The sequence below is a fragment of the Prionailurus bengalensis genome, chromosome F2, assembly GCF_016509475.1.
Source record: "Prionailurus bengalensis isolate Pbe53 chromosome F2, Fcat_Pben_1.1_paternal_pri, whole genome shotgun sequence".
Lineage (NCBI taxonomy): Eukaryota > Metazoa > Chordata > Mammalia > Carnivora > Felidae > Prionailurus > Prionailurus bengalensis.
The window spans coordinates 10,460,001-10,482,037 of NC_057353.1; the positions used below are offsets into that span (position 1 = coordinate 10,460,001).

At 41.3% G+C, this 22,037-nt stretch overlaps 1 protein-coding gene across 2 annotated transcripts in view; it reads right to left on the reverse strand.

Moving 5' to 3' along the window:
• TOX (thymocyte selection associated high mobility group box) overlaps nucleotides 1-22,037 on the reverse strand; it is a 308,626-nt gene that overhangs the window by 143,008 nt on the left and 143,581 nt on the right. The window contains exon 2 of one of the 2 annotated variants that reach the window (XM_043601128.1): nucleotides 4,883-4,948. The exons of the other annotated variant lie outside the window; for it this stretch is intronic. Within the exon in view, the coding sequence (XP_043457063.1) occupies nucleotides 4,883-4,948 (66 nt within the window). The remainder of the gene's footprint in view (nucleotides 1-4,882; nucleotides 4,949-22,037) is intronic. 2 annotated transcript variants of the gene reach the window in all.

Sequence of the window (22,037 nt, forward strand, 5' to 3'; positions counted from 1 at the left end):
AAGGAAAGAAGAGACAGGTTCAAAAGCAGAATCAACGCTATCTGAGATTCACTCAGGGTTGAGTCATAAGGGAGACGCTCTTGGTGTCTTGGTGACTGTGTAGAGTGGTGCTACCTCTCACGACTATAGACAATATAGGAAATAAGAAAGCTTGAGGGGTGAGGGAGTAGGTTGGAGGTGATGAATGTTGATTTGATGAATTACTATGTTGAGTCTGAGCTGCGGTCAGGAATAGGAGCCAAGTGGAGTTAGAAATCAAACCTGAAACTCACGCGAGAGGGCTGCCCTTAATATCTAGATGCCCTTCGACTTTGATATTCAAAATACGTGATATGGAATGTGTTAAATGCTCAGTTTTAAGATTCTAGGAAAAAATAATATTGCATCTATTTTATCATTACATTTTTAAATGTTTGTTTATTTCTGAGAGAGAGAGAGGATGAGCGGGGGAGAACAGAGAAAGAGGGAGAGAGAGAATCCCAAACAGGCTCTGCACTGTCAGCACAGAGCCTGATGCAGGACTCAAACTCACGAACCATGACCTGAGCTGAAATCAAGAGTCAGATGCTTAACCAACTGAGCCACCCATGTGCCCCGATTATTGTGTTTTTTCATCTTGAGAGTTGAGGAACCAGGTAAGAGACAGGATTTCTGTGGGGGAAAAGAAAAGAAGCAAAGGGAAACCTGCACAAACTGAAAATAATCCAAAATCAGACCTCAGGTCAGGACATTTAATACTTCAGGCTTACTGTGATGCTCAGAATTAACCATAAAAATTGGTTCAAGTTTAAAGGATAGGTATTCATGGAAATAAGGAGGAAGGAAGGAGAGAGAGTAAGAAGAAGAAACAAGTGGGGTGTCTGGGTGGCTCAGTCAGTTAAGCGTCCGACTTTGGCTTGGGTCATGTGTTTGGGGGTTCGAGCCCTGCGTCGGGCTCTGGGCTGACAGCTCACAGCCTGGAGCCTGCTTCGGATTCTGTGTCTCCCTCTCTCTCTGCTCCTCCCCTGTTCGTTCTCTCTCTCTCTCTCTCTCTCTCTCTCTCTCTCTCAAAAATAAACACTAAAAAAATTAAAAAAAAAAAAAGAAGAAAGGAGGAAAAGGAGGAGAGAAGGAATAAAGCAAGCAAGGAAGTAAGGACAGAAACCAAACAGAAGTAAATGGTTTAGCAGAGTAAAAGCCAAGGTCAAGGAGGAAGTGATTTATTGAAAATATGGTTCAGTCAAGTAACTGTCTTGAGCATTAAGCTTCTCTATGACCTGACACCATAAAAACCTTGTGATTCCCCCATCAAGTGATTATTTCTTGCATAAAAAAGATCAGTCCTTCTCAAACTTTTTCACATAGTACCCCAACAGAGGCATGCATGAGAATGTTTCTGCATCCAGAGAACTGGAGAAAATGTCACCAGTGTGAGTGGGAAGCTTAGAATGAACAGAAAACAGAAAATCATATTCTGGAAACTGCCATAGAGAAAGAAAGAAGGAGACAAAGTAATGGCACATATTCAAAATGAAACACAAATAAATAAAAAAAGATTGGATTCAAAGAAAAAAAAATAAACACAAACAAATAACCTTGGTGACATAGTTTAAATCAAGAGAACCAGATTCCTCTTCTGTTTCCTTTGATGTATTTACTTGAAATGAACACTTATATCTTGAGTAGAATCACATATAAGGAGCTACTGAAGGTACCATAATTCTAGGGGCTGGAGACAGGGGCTTGAGTTTTTCAAGGAAAGGGGCCTCAGGGCATGTGAGTCAGAGTTGAGTGGGTTTGGAAGATTCCAGGGAAGAGTGAGAGCTAAGGTGGGAAGCCAGATCCCCCTGCCTTGCTGTTCTCTACTCCGCCATATTGGTCAATCAGACATGACGAGTTAAAAATGAGAAAGAAGTGACTTTATGAAGGACTGTTGTCCACACTTCACATCTGGATTTCCTTTCTTTAACATGCTCCCATTTTCTCACAAACTACTTGGGAGGAGATCTGCAAGCTCATGAGATAACAAGCAACATGGTCCGCCCTTAGCCGGGGCCTAGAAACACACAAAGAAGTCTTGCATCACATGCTTCAAATTCTATGCACTCAAAGGTAAAAAAAAAAAAAAAAAAAAAAAAAAAAAAGGTTAAGTGGTATTTAAATTAAAGTACTGAGTGGCCAGCACACTCACAGCTAGCTATTAGAGGAGAAAATAGCCCATATTCCAAGAATGGAGCTAGGGAGAAGTGGAAATGTCATGGGTTTTTATTGCATAGTTGTCAGGCTTATTATAAGGTAGTACACAATTTAAAAGCTGCCTATCAATTACAGAATGATATGCAAAAAATTTTAAGGATCTGTATACACTAGCTTCAGAGGTATAGAAGGCATGTAGTAGATAGTACCAAAGAGCCCTTTGGGACTGTCTAAAAGAATATCATTAATTTTTACAGTGTACTTCCATTTCTGGAGCCATTCCAGCATTGGCTTTCTATAAAAATCATTTCAAGTTTAGAATTATGCTATTTGCTCCCAGCAACATCACAGGAGCAGTAGTATACCATATGTTGCTACTTAGCAACTTAGTCGGTAAGTCCCAAAGCATGTACTGATTTGAAAATTGAACAGGAATTATAATTGTTGAGTAATGCTACGAGGCAAGTTATCTTGGATTACTAAACTATGCAGATGTTTGATGTTATGTAGGAAAAGGAATAAAACTATTTTTTTTTCCCTGTAAGATGACTAAAATCCTATTTATGGTTGCCAAAAGGGATACATTGATGAAACTTCCCTAAAAGAATACCAGGTAATGAATTTTTGGACACACTATATTACAGTAAACAAAAGGAACGTTAAGTGTAAAATTTAGCTAAGGCCATTCAGCTTACGTAATTTGCAAAGTTTATTCCCCCCTAGAGTATGTATTATCTTGCATTAGTCTAATTTTTAAAAGAGCACACTCTGGAAACATTTTTATATGTGCTACATTATTAAAAAATAGTTTGCTTCGGGCACACAAACCTGCCATATTTTTACAAAGCACAGAAAGTATTTGGGGCTCTTTACTCTTTCATAAATTACCACTGGTATGTATGTATGTATGTTCTCACTGGTATTTAAAACATTCTTAGTAACTCCTGATTGGAATATTAAAAGAAATAATTAATGTTGGTTGTTTGATTTTAGTCAGGGCTTAATAGTATCCATCGTACTTGAATTTAAAAATCTAAGGAGCCAAGTTGTTATGATGTATATGCTTTGGATTTCCAATCCTTTATCCAAAAGTCTTTAAGACAGACATAATGATTCTCTGAAATGGAGCAGTTGCTTTATAGCAGCAATCATTTATTGGGTTTGTGTTTCTACTGTTTCAAACAAATTCAATTAGCCCTTACACTTCAAAACCCTAAAGGCACCAAAGAGATGATACTGGGTTACTTTAATCTAATCGTAATACTAAACTTGTCAGTACAGTTTGGGGATTGATGGTTAGAAGAAAATTAATAGTAACATTTTTCATTTTTTAATCAAACAGTCCTATTCAGAACTACCTATGGATCTCGGAGGCTACTTAGCTGAATGAATTCTGTGAAGTAAGAATTTTAAATGCAACGCTCAGCCTACCAAAGGTATCCTGAAAGTGATCAACTCAGTTGAATGGAAGGAAATGGAGTCCGGATCTTTGAACTCAGGGATGACCTTCTCGTCTGAACAGTATAGTGTAGTTTCCAGAATGTCTGCCAGAGAAGGCAGTGATCATAATGACTTCTAAATGCAAAGTTCATGGAGAGGCAGGCTTGCCTCTGTTTTGAGTTAAGCACGAGACATTTTGTGCTCGAAGAAATTTCAAAGCTTCACGAAGTGCACCCCTCACATATACATTAGATTAATTCACTGACAAGCAGCATGAAGAAAAATCCAAGTTTTATTTTTGTTCTCTGTTTCCCCCACCCATCCCCGTTATCAAATCCCTTTGGACAGCTTTGCAGGCATTGAAAACTCCCGTGCTAGGGTTTACACCACAGTTACTGATACATGAAACTTCAAACTGCCATGGTTTTTGCTGCTCTTCCAGGAAAAAAAAAAAAAAAAGTTCAAGTCTACAAAATGCTCCTATGAATTCTCCCTTGTTTTCATTGATTCATTCATTTTCGTTTACACTGTTATTACACATTATGTTATGCTCGCACTTTGGGGCAGTTATAGTTCGGCTTTAAATGTCCTCACTGGATTAAAGGGCCTGGTCTTTAAGTGTCTAAAAATAAAGAGCCCAGAATTTACTTTTATAAACGTAACCGTTTACGTTTTCATTGGACTTCTGTCGTCACTTTTCACGGTTTAATACCTTGTCAACCATTCCTAGCGAAATGGCTACAAACGCGCTCTTGAAAGATTTCAATCACATCGTGCATTTGGGCAAAAAAAAGCTACCTGACCTGGTAGGTTCTGAAGGCCGCCATACAGTGCTCACGGGCCATGTGATTTTGGTTAGAAAGGTAGCCCTGTATTGACAACTGCCCCAACAGTTGATAATGAAAGCGATTCGTGACATGTGCAGCTTATAATGATTAACTCGTCTATCGTCAGAAGCACAAATAACCTGCACCTGTAAAGACTTTATTTCCTAAAGGTAAAACAACTGTTTAGGAAAGATCATGCTGGCAAAACAGCTGCTTGCCATTCTGGAGAGGAAACAAGGTAGTATCTTTCAACAAATGCCAACTCCCGTGTTTTATCAGCTCTATCTCATTAACTGGAAACAAGGCTTAAATGCTTTGTTTATAAATTATGATTATTCCTGATTGCGGCAGTTACTGATAGCGCTACTCATTTGCAAGGCAACTCTTTGAATTTGTTTAATTACAATTTGAAACAAGGCAGAGAAGATTAATTAACCCACCTGGCTGGCTGGCACATAGTCCTGGCTCGGCTCTGTCATGCTCATATACATGTTCTCACCGTCAAACTGCGAATGAAACAATAGTAAACATTCAGCAATCTTGACTGTGTGCATGTTTGTTGTTGTTGTTGTTGTTGTTTTCACCATCAAACTGGAAAACAGTAGCCATAAAAAAAAAAAAACAACAAAAAAACAACAGGGTGGTTGGGAATACGGAAAATCTGTCATCGCCAGTGAGACACGTCTTTTCTTTGATGTTTCTGTTGTCATCCTTCCTGACCCTGGATGTCAGTGATTTGGAGTAATTAGCGCTCTAGTAATTACAGCAAGCAAGCAAGAAATGAATGGTTTCCTTTCATCTGCAATCTGTTTTAAAACAAAAATGGCTCATTTTGCATACCATGTCTACGTACTGCAGTTCGGTCGTGATGCGGTATTAAACGAACGGCCTGATTTCTGGGAGAGAAGCATAATGGGAAGTACACCGAGGCACACAGCTCAGGGCGTTCGGAGTCTAGCTCTCAAAAGCGAAAAGGGGCAGAGTTTTCAGAACAGACCCAACCTCGCTTCATCCCAATCGCCTGATGATGAACATTTTTACCTTTATGATATTTACAAAGAGCACGTGGCACCACAGCCATGGCTGAGAATGATAATGACCGTGAGTCACCGTGAACATGTACAAGCTCCATGGTTCAAACATTCCTCTCTCAAGTCTTGCAGAGATAGAGGCTTCATGTAAGTATTACGAAGGCACAGAAATTCATACACAAATTTACGAGGTAGGAACAAGAAGGGAGGGGGAAATTCATGGGGTAGTACAAACTGCAGGACTGTCGAACAGTTCAGGCAACAGTGACATAACAACAACATACTTTTCATTATTTGGGTTTTCGAAAGCAGTAATCATTCCATTCAACTTAATCCCCAGCTATCTTCAGTCATTTGATAAATGGGCAAAGCATTCCTTTTTTTAGTTAGAAGAAGAATTTCCCCTAGGAAATAATCAAGTGGGCTAATACAGCCAGCTTCAAAGAGCTGACTCTGAATACACTCTCCTTGCCAGACTAATTTCAGACATGGGAACTTTTCAAGTCTCAATCTGAAAAATTACTTGTGAAGACAGAATAATGGTATTGATGGAGGTGCAAGTACATGGTAATATGGGCACATTTTATAGATCATCAAGAAAGAGAAAACTGTGTTATAGACATCGCATTCCACCATCAATGAGCTGCCAGCAGCATCCAGAGGGTCGTACAAACACTGGAACACGCCAAAGACCCCGAACCGTACTCTAGGGCACTAGGTGCCCTGAAGATTCACATCGGCAAGGAAAGACCTCCCTACAGACAGCGAAACACTCACGAGGTTGAGTTCAAGGAACCAAAGGCTCTCCTCACACATCACCCTGAAAATATATTTCATGTTATGTGAACAAACTTATCTAAACAGATACGAAATCACTTACTGAATGATGTGGTTGTTAGGACAGGTCAGAAATAGCACACCGAGAAAAGACTAGCGAGACATTTGGTGACTTTGTCATCTGGCTCAGGAGCCCTGAGTCCAAGTGACTTACCCAAGGTTGCATTTCCATCAGTCAGGTGAATGCCTTCAACCCAAAGATAGTCTAGCCCGAATCAATCCACCTGTTTCTGCTAACAACTCAGGCCCCGACAAAAAGCATCATTCGGCATTTCACCCCCACCCACTGTTGGTTTGTTTGCAAATGTTTTTTATGTGAAGATGCCAAAGAACCATTTAAAATATGGACAGTTTCTCTGACTATAACAAACTAAACTGCACAGAAGTAGTGAAGTGCATCAAATACTCCACAGCCTATGCATATTCTATAAATGTGTTACTTTCTATTTCATCTTCTCTAACTCATTTTCTAAATCTGGTGTCGTTCTCAAGCCAACGAAGGCTTTGAAGTTTTGGTTTTAGTCTATCCAAAGCGTATGCTAATTGAGTGTATTCAACGTTACTGCTCTTGATAAGGACTCTTTCCTCAAAAAGTACCAATGCTTAAGCAACACTGAGCCAAGGCTGAAACAGCATTTTACAACAAAAGGTATGTGACTGTGGGGATAACTATTTTTTGGAGTACATTCCATGCCCCCATAACCTGCCTATAGCTTCACACGCATTGACTGATTCCATCACACAACAAACCACGAGTTCGGTATTATTATTACACACACCTTACAAAAGGAGACACAAAGGCACAGAGGATTTAAGCTAGATGCCCAAGGTCACAGAGCTCTTAAGAGGCAAGGGCTGGAACTCAAAGCCAGGCTTTCTAGCACATGCACTTAACCACCGGAACATAGAAATTGTTCGGAATTCTAACGAGTTAGCTACCGATCCTGAAAATAGTGTCCATATCAAAGCAGAGTGTTGGCAACATCTCCACGTTGAGACACGGTCCGGAATTTCTGTGGCATTGTGAGACTTTCAAAAACACAAGAGGCACAGTGAGCTGCCAGTATAGGGATCAGGCTGGTGGAATATCTTCAGATGTTTATAAGTAACCCTTATAATGCCGAGAGGTGGTATGATGCTGGTTTATTTTGTGCCAGCGTGACTGGGCCACAGGGCGCCCAGATACTCGGTCAAATATTATTCCAGGTACGTCCAGGAGGGTACTTTTGGGTGAAATTAACATGTGGATTGGTAGAATGTGTGAAGAAGAGCACCCTCCCTCTCGCAGGTGGGCCTCATCCAATCAGTTGAAAGCCACAGAAAGGCTGACCCTCTGCAGAGTAAGAGGAAGTTCCTCCTACCTGGCTGACAGAACTGGAACAACCATCTTTTCCTGCTGTCAGACTTGAATGGAAACATCCGCTCTCCTTGGGTCTTAAGCCTACCAGCTTTGGGACTGAAACTGTGCCATTGGCTCTCCTTTCCAGCCTCCCCGCTATAGTTTTGGATTGGGACAATTTCTTATAATAAATCACACATTCTGTTGGTTCTGTTTTGCCAGAACCCTAACTGAAAGGCTCTGAAGGCTTATTTTTAGAGGATTCGCAAGGTAAAATGCATGAAGGGATGACATCTATTTCATGGTATGCTTGCTTTCCAGGCGAACAGAAGCCATGTTGATTTTGCCCTCAGAGTCTCTGGACTCACTGCATCCATTCCCTGTGCCTCACTGTGTCCCACACACGTTCACACCTCTTTGTCCAGAACACCTTTCTTCCCTTTTCACTGCTGAAATATTTCTTACACCCATGGTACTTTCTTACACCCCTCATTTCCCTAGAGGAGGTGATCACTTGACAAGAGAAATAAGATTTAGCTTTTAGAGAACGGCTTCAAGGCTTTGGAATGGGGTCAGCTCATAGTTCTGCAGTGGCTTAAAACTGGTTACTTTAGGAGCAGAAGCCCTTAAAAAAACGTACAGAAGTAGCTAGAAGCCCATTACTCAAACGCTAGCTGTAGTTCTTCCTCAAGAGTTTTGTAGAATTCAAAAACAGAGAGATTGCCCGAGAATCAAGAGACCTGGCTATAAATGAGTCGATGCCCTCTTTCTGAAGAATTTTGAGTTGCCAAACAGAAATACGTATGTGTGTCGGAACATGCTTAGCCATTCTCCTTGCGGTTGGACCCACTCTTGGGCACAGGAAGAACAGTAAGCCATGATCCCATCCTCCCCCCAACTCCGCCCCTGTCCACGCACACCCCGTCAGGTTAAGGTCATCCGTGTACTGTTCACAGCCCCCACCCACCCACCCACATCCTATTCAGGAGCTGGTTCCAGGAATCTCAATAGGCCTTCTGCAGATGCACCATTCTTAGAGGGCGTCCTCTCGTGTAGTGGGCACATGTCCGTCCACTTGCCATCTGAAGTGGAATTATGGTGCATAGAGCCCTAGAATTCTGGCCTTGGAAAGATCCCCAAAGGCATCCTGATTGGAGAAACTGCCTTTCTATTGGTCACATGGTTCATCTGGAACCAGAATCAAGGTCTGGATTCCTAATGGAAGAGTCTTCCACTATGACCTGCTGCTTTATACTCCATCACGCATAAAAATGGGGGATCAGACTCTATGACTATTGTAGTTGTAGTCTACATACGTAGTTGTAGACTATGGCTTATTTGCATACTCCATGATCTCGAAGGCACAGTGTGTGTTATTACATCAGTGACCTTGCTTTGCTTTACCTGGGCCACACAGTAGATGAACATTATTAATAATTGTTACAATAACATTGTTTCACTAAAAATAACTAGTTACATTGCCTCACTCCTTATGTTTATCACAGTTATTATGCTTAGAAGTCAACTGAATTCAGGCATTAGAACTTTTCAAAATATATCTGAGCAAACTAGGTAGGACTTTTAATTTCCACGGATTCTCAATTTAAAACCTGAAGCAAAGTCGGAAAGAATAAATAGGCTGACTTATTTAAATCTAAATGTAAATGACATCAACTCAGGATTAGCCTTTCTGACCAAGTGCTTTTATACTCTTTATTGTGTTTTTATTTCAAAGCACCAGGGGATGCAATCACATAAAAAGTCATTTATAATCTTCTACTACAGTTTTTTGAAATTGTTTTTAGAGGATATTAACCAAACCCATAATCCCAAAGAGCTTTTCAAACTAGGTAGTTATTATTTCTTCTATTTAAAAGCTGAAAGCAGACATCCAACATTGCCTGAACATAGTAAATGATGAGCAAAACTGGGCAATATTAGATGACCCAAACCACTAAAACCAGAAAAATCAAAGGCAGCATGTGAACTATAAATCAGTCGTTGGCACTGGTAAAGGAAACGGGATCTTTTTAGGGAAACCATTAGAGGAAACCGGGAAACCTGCTGCTGGGTGGGGGGGGGGGGTGGAGAACCTCATGGAATTCATGAAACAGTACCACACTGTATCGCCTATAAAAGGGAAAACCTTACATCTCTGGGTGTTTTCTGAGGGAATATTTGATACTCTGTTTTTTTTTTTTTTAAAGAGCTAAAAGTAGAAATGCTTATAGCAGAGAGTTAATTTGACATTTCTTAGAAGATGCATTATAATAAATCGTAAGATGGGGTAATATCCTCAAAATAAAACATCTATTTCTGTGTTGCTTGACTCAACAGAAGATTAGAAGTCCTCTTTTCCCCGCTTGCTTTATAATGAAAGAAATAACGGTTTGGGCAGTGAAGTCAACGACTTTTGTTGTTTCATGGAAGCAAAGCTAACGGGAAGGGCGATAACGGACACGTGAGCATATAGTTACCTCTGCTGTTCCCACGCACGGTAAGAATGCATCCAAGGAAAACAGAGCCAGGCAAACTCCTACACTTACTACACATCCTCTCATCCTCAAGGAAGAAGGTCAGGAGACACTGGAGAGGGAATCTGTGTTTATCTAGCTTCTAGCTTCTAGCTTCAAGGCTGGCTATGTTGATGCGAGATAGTCTAAAGCAACATGCCTCCATGCAGAGCCAGGCTGAGTGAAACCGACGGAGCACAAGGGCCGGAAAAGTGGCTGATACCGAAAGGAAGGGAGACCAGCAGAGCACGGGCTGGCAACACCCCACGGAAAGAAAGCAGAGTTGCTCCGTTCGTTGGTGCTCCGAATGGACGAGCCCGAGAGCCCGAGAGCGCACAGAGCTGAGACAGGAAAGAGAAACCCCTTTCCGTCAGCCTCCCGTCCCTTGAACTTGAGTGGTCAACACCCTGCTGCAGATCTGAAAGGCATGGAGAGGAAATAGGATCTGGGCATAGCGAGGCCACTGGGAAGACTGGGCCACTGGAGGCTGGGAGAGAGGCTCCTATACCCACAAGTAAAACACTGTGCCCAGAACTTAGACTCTGGAGCTTGGCTGTTGGATGAATTTAGATCTCGTTTTTGTCCCAGTGATAGATTTATCCGGAGGAAGTTTTATACACCACGTCTCTTTTGTTACTTTTGGTAGCTGAAATTTTCAATACTGATGTTATGCATAAACTTGTAACTCGCTCGAACACTGTATGTCCATGTAAGTATGGGCTCCATACTTCACATAATGATGCCATCATGGCTCAAGCTATTTTTAACCTTTGCAGGCACTTTCTAATCACATCAGAGGCATCAAGGTGTTTAGTTTTTGTAATTATCTCGTATTATGGTGACTATCTATTATGACTCCCAGTTTACAGATGACAAAAGTGAGACACAAAGGAGTTAAGTAACTTGTCCGTGATGGATCCAATCCTGACAGACAGGACCTGCCTGACCCTCAGGCCTTGGCCCCTGGACTCTGCTTTCGGGAATGGCTGACACCAGAGTCATGAAGCCCTCAGCCATATCACCTCCGCTGCCACCAGGGCTAGAGGCTGAGGTGCCCCAAGCCTGGCACCAACTTACATAAGTGGCTCTGCACCTGGGCTGGAGCCAAAGTAGTTCTGCCACAGAGTCTGTGCAGCTGGCCGGATAACGTATCCCCAGTGTGCGTGGGAAACTGGTCCCAGTGGAGACGACTGCCCCATGGCGTTCCCTGTGGCCTCTTCAGAGAAGTCCCTCATGCCCAGCAACCAGCAGTGATTAGTTGCGAAGCTACAACATCTTGGGAATGTCATGTTTTGCGATCCCTGCCTCCTTGACTTCTGTCTTGCTTCCTTTCCCCTTCACGCGTGTCTCCCCAGGCTTGTACTCCCAGTGCTAGTGTGCGAGCCCCCTCCCCCAGCACAGGCTCTGCTTTCTGGGCAGCGGGGACGAAGACGGTGGCCCGTCGTACTCAGTAGGACAGTGCGCTCAGGTGCAGTGCTCCACTAGCCTGATCCCGTCTTTGTTCTGCTTCCATTACAGCTTATTTAAGAATCATCAATTCTTGGGGTGCCTGGGTGGCACAGTCGGTTAAGCGTCCGACTTCAGCCAGGTCACGATCTCGCGGTCCGTGAGTTCGAGCCCCGCGTCAGGCTCTGGGCTGATGGCTCGGAGCCTGGAGCCTGTTTCCGATTCTGTGTCTCCCTCTCTCTCTGCCCCTCCCCCGTTCATGCTCTGTCTCTCTCTGTCCCCAAAATAAATAAATGTTGAAAAAAAATTTTAAAAAAATAAAAAAATAAATAAAAAAAGAATCATTAATTCTATTTTCAATTCCTGTGCAAAGACAGAAACAATCTTATGAAACAGTCATAAAAAGAAGAACAAAGGTTGACCTGTATCATGAAAGCGTCACTCCGTTTGAAAGAAAAAAATGCGAGTTTCTAGAAACCTTCCTTAACCCCAAACTTTCAACACAATGCAATACACTTTCCTTAATGCATTATTTAAGAAAGCAAAGAATGTGTGGATAAAAGCTTAACTATCAATCCAGGTCCATTCTGATGAGTTTAATGGAAAGAAGTTCAACCAACTGAAAACATGCCTGATACACATCTCTGGTTTTTACTAAAAGGCCTCCCTCCACAAGGTGGCTGATAGGAGAAAATTAGGAACAATGATTTCTGATTCCAGGTAGGAACACTGTTTTTGAAATGAATTCCCAAGCAATTTCTGAATTTCTATAAAGCATAAAGCCGTAAAACTAGAGTTGAAACTGGTGTAGTTTCAAATGATTGGTTCAGAACGTTCCTTTGACTTGTCAGGCTTTAGACAAATTTTTCTGAATCCATGCAGTAAGAGAACAATTTGAGAAGTACATTCAAACTTGCTGGCAATTCTTCCCTAAGCTCACTGATTTCCACATCATTTCAGCTCTCACCTCATTTCCCACAGTACCTAATCCTGTACCTGTTCTGGGAAGCTCAAAGCAAGGAGAGTGGAAGAGACTGGTATAAATTCAGAGCACTGATAAAGTTATGACACTTGAATGACAGATTTATAAAAAAAAAAAAAGATTAACAGAGAAGTAAGTGACAACTGAGTGGGATGAAAACTTCTCAAAAAAGATTTGAGGACAAACAATTATTGAATAATTTTGAAATTAAAAGTGACAGTACCAAATAAAAATATAAATAGGAAGGTACAGAATTATTAAGATGGAGAATCTCACTTCCCTATTATTATTACTCAGGAAATAACATTGTGGCAAAATAGAACAATGATGTTACAGGAATAGACTTTTGGTAATGAAAATCTCCTAAGGGTAGGACAGGTGTTGAAATGTATTTTGGTATATTCAGGGCAAACCTGACCAATTAGAAATATGAGAAGTTCAGTTCATAGCCACTCCATTTTCTTTTTGACATCAGGTTTGACATTGATTTTCTTGACGTTCCTGAGAGTTTCTGTTTTCCAAACAGAAACACGATGGCGTTTCTAAAAGCTGGATCAAATCCTCCAAGTTATTGAGAACGGGTTCGCCCATGGTGAAAGGAAGCAAAGCTGTATTTGGCGTGTATCTTTCATTTTAAGGAACTTGGGAAGTCACTCCATTCGTTGCATCAAAAGGAGTATAATTTTTAAATTCTCTTTAACATCTTCAAATACTATTTAGTTACATCTATTTTTGCATAACCTCCTTTGATATTTAATCTGTGATCTCATGTGACTTTCCTGGCTGACTTATCCACACTTTTCTAAAGCTTAGGGCATAATTTTCCCTGCTTTAGCTTAAGGCTTCATGCATAAGATGTCCCCTTCCCAAGGCATAGAGGGTCTCCATGCCAAAGCTTCTTTTATTGTCTTCGTGTTTATAGTAGCCTGGGTGGCTCAGTCGGTGAAGCCTGGGTGGCTCAGTCGGGTGACTGAGCCTGGGTGGCTCAGTCGGTGGCTGAGTCCGACTTCGGCTCAGGTCATGATCTCACGGTTCATGAGTTGGAGCCCCACGTTGGGCTCTGTGTTGACAGCTCGGAGCCTGGAGCCTGCTTCGGATTCTGTGTCTCCTCTCTGCTCCTCCCCTGCTCATGCTCTGTCTCTATCTCTCTCAAAAATAAATAAACGTTAAAAAAAATTTTACAGTAGTTCAAACTACGCTCCTTAGATTGTCCTGCACTCTCATTTCACTGTTTGTTTTTTTTTTTTTTTTTTTGGTAGCATTCTCCCAAACACTTCATCCTCCCTTTTGACCATGTCCTTTTATAGCATGACATGTTGCCAGAAACACGTCAGGGCCGAATGTACAAGTCCTGTTGCTGGAAAAAGCATGCCTGCTTCTACTCAAAACCTTATTTATCCTGCCTGGTGAGAAGTGATTGGTCTCCTTTGTTTCCCCTTCTGGAACGGCACCACCGGATGCTCTTTTGTCGAAAAGTTGCGAGAAGAAAATATCACCACGTGGGTAAACCCTCCAACGGGATCTTCTTGCTCCATTAAAATTCAACGGTAGCGACACATTCCCCGATAAAACGTGGTGGGTAGTCATTCACTCATGCATTCATTCATTCAACAAAGGCTCATGTTGCACCTACTAGGTGCCAGGCCCCAGTCTCGGTAACGGCAGCTAACATTAGCTGTATGCTTCCTGTGTGACAGGTGCACGCATGTATTCACTCACTTGATCCTGACAGCGACCCTGTGAGGCAGGCAGTATTCGTGTCCTTTATCAGTACAGGGAGCCCTAAACAATTAAATACCTTGGAAGAAGCAGAGCAGAGCCTCAATTCCATTCTGCCTGACGGCAGGAGAGTCCCTAACAGGAGAAGTGTGCTCAAGGAAAAGAAGACCCTTGCAAAAGGAAAGACTCGACCAACGTGCAAGTTCTAGGCATCCCGGTGTCAATGCAGAATTAATGAATCTCATAACCAATTCAATGGCTATGAGGACCGCAGGCTTTATTCTATGATTTCAGCGGCAATACCCACTTACTGACAGCGGGTATCGCCTAGAAGTACATACTCTATTCCAAGGTCAGTGCTAACGGACCCAGGGCAGCCGGCAGAGGCAGAAGGTGTGTGATGAAAACCACAGACTCAAATGATCCAGAGCGGCGTTTGGGACCCATCTCTGCCACGCCGTGGCTGTGAACCTGGGAAGACGTGGCCTCCGTGAGCCTCAGTGGCCCTGTCATGGGGCTGCCACGAAGGCCATACCCATACGGCGAAGTGCTGAGCACAACACACGCGTCCAGCAGATCCTCAAAGTGGGTCCCTTAGGTCTCTCTTTGCTGCGTGATACCCTAGACCGTGCCAGTGTCGGGACACTAAATGGGTCTTCCTTCTCCTCCTCCGCTGCTTAAAATTCTTCACTCCCTCTGAAGTGTTCAAGGACATTTCAGCTTCCTTAGCTTCAAACACAAGGCCCTTCATGATGAGAACAGCCGTAGGTGTTTATGGCTTGTGTCCAGTCTAAAGGGCCCGTGCCTGGGCCAGGCTAAGAGTTCAGCGTCTGTAACCTCATTCCGTTCTGTATCTTAGGTCACTCTATGTTCCATCGTCGCTTCGTGATTTCCGCACGGCCGAGAAATCCCTGCCTCTACTTCTTTCCGTCATCCCCCGTTTCGAATACCTTTCCACGTTCCACTTCCTGTTATTTCCCTATCCATGAAAACAACTGCTCCGCCCACCGTCACTGGACAAAAGCTGCTGTAAACCAGATCACACCCGAGTTTTTCCATTTCTTCCTGTCCTACAGGGACCAAAGTTTCTTCACTCACTCTAGCTGGACGAATTTGAAAAGAAGGTTATTTTATGACATCTTAGATAATAGTTCAAATCTTCGTGGTACCACGTAGGCAAGCCCAGTTCCAGTAAGCAGACTGTGCCCACGTGGCTCCAGATCGAGCTGGTTTGTTTTTTTCACGCTGACGTCAAGTTGCTGGTGAATATTTTGCTCTCTGAATCGTCTCCAAATCTACACCAGCATGCTAATGAAAAGCCTACTGGATTGGCAGCCAGAATGCGATCCATTTCTCCTTTCCCCCCAGGTGGCTTGTGAGTAATTCAGGGTCTCTTGTTCCCTTGCAGGTATGACAAAATAGGACAGAATTTAGGAGAGATTCCATCATGGAGTGGGTTTGAAACAAGACCCTGATAGGAGTCCTGGTTCAGACACTTCCTAGCAGACTGGTCTTGGGAATGCGAGCAAGAATTTGACGTCCTCCATGTGGTTCTTTCAGATTCAAATGAGACATACCAAAAGAATGATAAATTACAAAGTACTAAATATATAAACCCGGTGCTACATTCTGGAAACTATGGTATTTCCACCTCACGGACTGTTTCTGTCACTTGTCGGAAAAGATCGATAGGCAGAATACAGTGCAAAATCAGGCTGAATGTGCCCTAAATTAGTCTGGGAAGAAAGAGGTCTTTAACATAGAAAGTGATATGTAGATGTTATTTGTTAATCATTATACTTGTAAGTGCACAGTCCCGCCTTAAATATTAGATAAGAGGAAAGCAATGGAGCAGACAAAAGAAAATAGCGTGATCACCAAATAAATGAAAACTTTGTAGAGCATCCTGTGTATATCTATATGTACATAAATATGTGTCTACACACATGTTCTGTACATATGTATGTATTTATTTACTCTGTGTGTATACAAAATATTCTTCTCCAGAAATGTTCTTTATTTGGCTTTCATTTATGTTATTTTCGATTACGTAGAGGAGCGATGTTAAAAACTGCCACATAATATTGCAGGAGAAGTTGTCTGAAAGTATAAAGCACAATGAAGGCCTCTCTTAATTTACAGAGAAAATATTACCCAGTCGTGGGAAACTACATTATACCACATTCGCTAAACTTGCTTCAGGTGAATTTACGGTCTTAAAATGGAGATTTCAGATGGTTTGGGCATTAACAAACGCAATGTTAAACCTAAATTTACAGTAGTAAGATATAGAATGATACAGGCTTCCCATAACATTTTCTTTTTCATAGCTTATTAGCTTTAAGCATTAAATTAGCCACAAGATAACAATCACTCATTGTATTTTATGGAACTATATAACAATCTCTGTTCTGGTTCAACAGTTGCATAACTCAGCTAGATACTCAGGCTGTGTCAGTCATCAGTTAATGTTCCTTATAATGCTCACATCAAAGAAATTATGTAATCTCTACTGCTCTGTAACCTATTATTTCACTTTCTGTAAGAAACTTTACATTATTAATTCCTTTTGCACATTTCATATTTGCTACGAAAAACTCTGGAATAATACATTTTTATAACCATTAAGCAAATTAATATTAACGTTCTATGAAGTCCTTTCAATTTTTTTTTTGTTTGAAATGCCTTCTGAACAGTTCTGAGCAAAATGCACATATTTTAAATATGGGTCTTGTCACCAAGAGACCCTTCAAGGTTTCTTAAGATATTCAACTTGAAACAAATAATTTAAATACGTATGGAAGTCAGAGTAGGATAGAAACTACACATTGGAGTAAGATCAACTTATCCAAGATGGGTTTTATTTTAAAAGCAGAACATTGTTGCCTTTTCTTCAGAGCTAACATGACCTTCCTCAGCAAGTTATATTATAGTGTCTATTGCCCGCTGCACATAATTTTAGGCAACGAAGTTCTTTGGACACAGGACAAGAAAATATCCCGCATCTAATATGTAAAATCCATCATTTACAATACCCCCACTGCATCCCATTTTCGGGCGACGAAACTTGCCTTTGTAATAACACGTTTGTATTAGTGGTTCCAAAAGCTAGCGTAGTTTCTCAAAACACGCACATTCCTACCTGTATGCAGATTGTAAGCTGTACTCTTTAAAACAGTGCGTTTTTACACTGTCTGATTGTTGAAATGGGAAGGGCTTGTGGGAACGCATTTTTAGGAGAGCTTATGAGGCTTCACGCATCTGCTATTTTCTCAATACCTCATCTTTATATTTCATCCATTAGCAGTCACTGAAGATTATTTTCCGTCCAACATTCTTTAAGGTGTGAGGTTCATTTAATAAAGGGTTTCTGCAATGCCAACCACATCAACCATATAGTTTAAGCAATTCCATTATTTAGATGGCTGTTAGCGTTTCCTTGGATCTTTTTGGATTCAAGCTTTGTTTTGATTTTGTTTTTTCAATTGCTTGTCCCCAGCTGTGCTCATCGTATTTAATAATACCATGATAGGTATACAATGCAACCCACATCTTCTATTGAAGTGGTTCTCAACTCGGGGTCGGGGGGATTCTTTCCTTCCCTTCCCCCACTTTGCTGTCCCGACTGGCAGCTAGGGGCGAGGGTGCCTCTGTATGTCCTATAATGCACAGGACAGCCCCCTTAGAAGAGAATTATCTGGGTCCAATATGAACAGCATGTTTCAGAGAAACTCTAGTGTAGAATGGATTGAGTTTGAAGTTTTGGTCATTTTCCCTCTTTCTTTTTTTAATGTTTATTTCTGAGAGAAAGAGGCAGAGCGTGAGCAGGGGAGAGACAGAGAGAGAGGGAGACTCAGAATCTAAAGTGGGCTCCAGGCTCTGAGGTGTCAGCACAGGGCCTGAGGCGGGGCTCGAACTCAAAAACTGAAAGATCATGACCTGAGCCGAAGTCGGACACTTAACCAACTGAGCCACCCAGGTGTCCTGAAGTTTTGGCCATTTTCATGAGAAACTATGAGATGAGATCAACTATGAAATGACTCACTTAACTAATAAAGGTAGCTCAAATCCTAAATCAATTAATACATCTATTTTAAAAACCATTTACACATAGCCTAAATAATTTGTTCAATGCAGCGAACTTACCCAACTCATACAGGTCTGATGGCACTGTTCCTGGTGTTTTGGGTATGGTGCTCAAAACAAGAATAAAGAACATCATCCCATGCTTACAACTCCATGAATTTAGCATAAACACACTTTGTATCATATATACTTTGGAGCTACAGTTGCTCTGGGTAACTACCGAATAACAAAATAAACTCTTCAAACTACACGTAAAAAACTGCTACACGGTTGCAGCCTGAGAGCTCTGAGAAAAATCAGTGATTTCGTTCATTGAGATTCTATTTATCCTTTCATGCACAAAACTAATTATTTGTTTGCAAGATGTTACATCTTCATTAAAACCATTAGTATTCTGAGTAGATGGCAGTATTAACTTTATAAATGAAACTGGGATTCCAACGCTGTGTTTTGTGCAGTTAAGACAATGAGTATTTCCACACGATGTTAATCCATCTAAAAAGGACAATTCTTTATAGCAGTGACAAGTGGATAGATCTCATTCACGGTGTCTACTATTTGTTAAGAAGTCTTCCTGGATACCCAAGAGGCATATAATTTTTTTTTAATGTTTATTTATTTTTGAGAGAGACAGAGACAGAATGCAGGTGGGTTGAGGCAGAGAGAGAGAGGGAGGCACAGAATCCGAAGCAGGCTCCAGGCTCCGCCAAGCTGTGAGCACAGAGCCCGACGCGGGGCTCGAACCCACGAACTGTGAGATCATGATTTGAGCCGAAGTCGGATGCTCAACCGAATGAGCCACCCAGGCACCCCACCCAAGAGGCACATATATTAGTCTTCGAAAGATAAATATGTAATATGTATATACAAAATTGGGGTAGGTACTATTCACCAAACCCTATCTTCCCCAAATATTGTTAAAACACTATCAAGTTATGTCTTCAATTTTTCTAAGGAAGGGGAGTCTGTGATCAAATTATCTTCTAAAAGAACAAGAGCAACTCATCTAAAATTAATTAGTAAGTCCTCTGAATTTGGAATGTATTTCCTATTCTGGGGACAGCATTTTCATCTCTCTAATAGTGCCTTAATTGGTTTAATAATGCTATGAATTTCATTCGCGTAGAATGTGGTGGTTGGACACCCTGGGAAGTGTCTCAGGAATGTGTAGGTCAGCTAAGGGAAGTCTGTGGGATTTTAGACGGCCTCAAGCAATTCACAAAGTGGACGATCTTCCCACTGGATAAATGAAAGTGGGAAGGGGAACCCAGGGCCACTTCAGTGTTGGTGGAAGCAGAAGACATCGCAAATTAGAAGTGTTCGGAGGAAAAAAAAAATCTACAAAAGGCAGGGCTCTGAGGAAGGTTAGCCTGGGTTCCCCTCCACACCTTGAAAATGGTGAACGCTCTCTGTGCTGCTGGGGCCACCTCTCAAACTGTTTAAGTAATTTTCATGAATAAAGCAAGGCATATGGATGCAAAATACTCTGATAATCTTAGAGGAAATAAACTACCTAATGCTTTTATTTGTGTGTGTGGGGGGGGGGGGTGGTGGGGGTTGGTTTTTGCTTTTAAGTATTTAAACACTATTCATTCCTAAATAGAAAAGTATACATTAATAGATGCGTTTTTTAAAATAGCCTATTTTTTACATTTATAAACTCTATTTAAAATTTTTTTTTTAATGTTTAGTTATTTTTGAGACAGAGAAAGACAGAGCATGAACGGGGGAGGGTCAGAGAGAGGGAGACACAGAATCTGAAACAGGCTCCAGGCTCTGAGCTGTCAGCACAGAGCCCGACGCGGGGCTCGAACTCACAAACCGTGAGATCATGATCTGAGCCGAAGTCAGATGCTTAACGGACTGAGTCACCCAGGCGCCCCAATATAAACTCTATTTTTTAGGACAATTTTGAGTTCGTAGAAAAACTAAGTGCAAACTACAGAACTCTCATAAATTCCTCATCCTCACTGGTGTACAAGCCCCTCCCCTCCCCACTATTGACATCTCATACCACAGTGGTACATTTGTTACAATCAATGAACTTACATTGACACATCATTATCAGCCAAAGTCCATACTTGACATTAGGGCTCACTCACGGTGGTGTCTATTCCGTGGATTTCGACAAAGGCGTAATGACATGTAACCACCACAGTGTCAGAAAGGAAAAGAACTATATTGGTGGCATTAAAACATTTTTTTTTTTTTGTCTACACAATCAGAGTTAAGAGGATTCTTTTCAGCCGGTACTGCCTCTATCTACCTCCAAAAAGTGCTGTTGCTAAAAATAAAGCCTCTAGTCTAAGCTCCTACTTGCAGTCCTTACCACACTGAGTATTAATTGGATTTTTCTTAAATTAACATTTGGGAAGGGTTAATGGAAAATGACATGCCTATTTAATGCTTTGCTCATTTGACATGATATCTTTCCAGAAATATCTGTAAGTAGATACAGGCTTTTACATGGATTAAAATGTCAGTAGTTGATTTCATAAAGAGGCAATACCACAATTATACTTCGTGTGCTGTTCCATCCTCAAACTGAATTTCTGGGAATATTTCCAAGTATCCCCAACAGTCTTTCTAGGTTAGTGACCAGGAATGTTTGCAAGTGACTAAATTTGTATCATTTGGGCAAAAAAATCCCTTTGTGTTTCAGGCTATGTTGATACAGAACAAAGTAGAGCAGAGAATTGGCAATTATCCTATTAATTTGATGAATGTGGACAGCTACACCGGATATTTTAAACCACCAAACAGAATTTTTTTTTGTCTCAATGATCTAATTTGTTAACCAGATAACTGCCAAGACTCCAACTTCATTCTGTTCCATATAAAATTATTCATAATTTTTCATATTTCCAGTATCAGCTACTTAAGGGAAATGTATGTAAATGTATGGATATTTTTGCATCAAAGCTGTATTTCTCACTCCATACTGACGGTGTGAAGTGAAACAAAGAAAGAACACAGATAGTTATGGCTATTTTTGTCTGGCTTCTCAAATGGTCAGTACGTATTAAAAAGCAATATGGCACGGGGGCTAAGATCAACAACCCTGGAGCCAACACGCTTGAGTTCAATGCTGGCTCTGCCTCTTACTATATACGTGGCCACTGCCTCAGTTTTTCTATCTGTAAAATGGGAAAAGGGTAGTACCTATCTCATGTCATTATGAGGATTAAATGAGCGGGTACATACGAACTGCTTAAAATACAGCTCAGATCATAGTAAGCACTGAATAAGGCAGCCATTATCCTTATACTAAATTCATCATTAAGGTTGGTCAAACCCATGAAGGATCTTGTAGGGATGATAACAATATCTGAAAACTGGATTTTGTGGATGGCTGCCCAACTCCGTAAATTTAACAAAAATCACTTAATTGTCCATTTAGCTCAGGGGAATTTCATGGTAAAGGATGATGCCACAATAAAGCTGTTTAAAAAAAAAAGGAAAGATTATCCAGTCTTGGTTACTCTATAGCATAAGGCTCCTGAACTATAAAGTCTGAGAGTAAGAAACGAGAAACAGGAGGGAAGAAATAGAAAACCCCATGGAGCTAGACTGCTTCGCCTCCCTTCTCTTCTTAATACAGGAGTACAGCATCGGATTTGCTGTGTCCTTTGACCCGCTTCT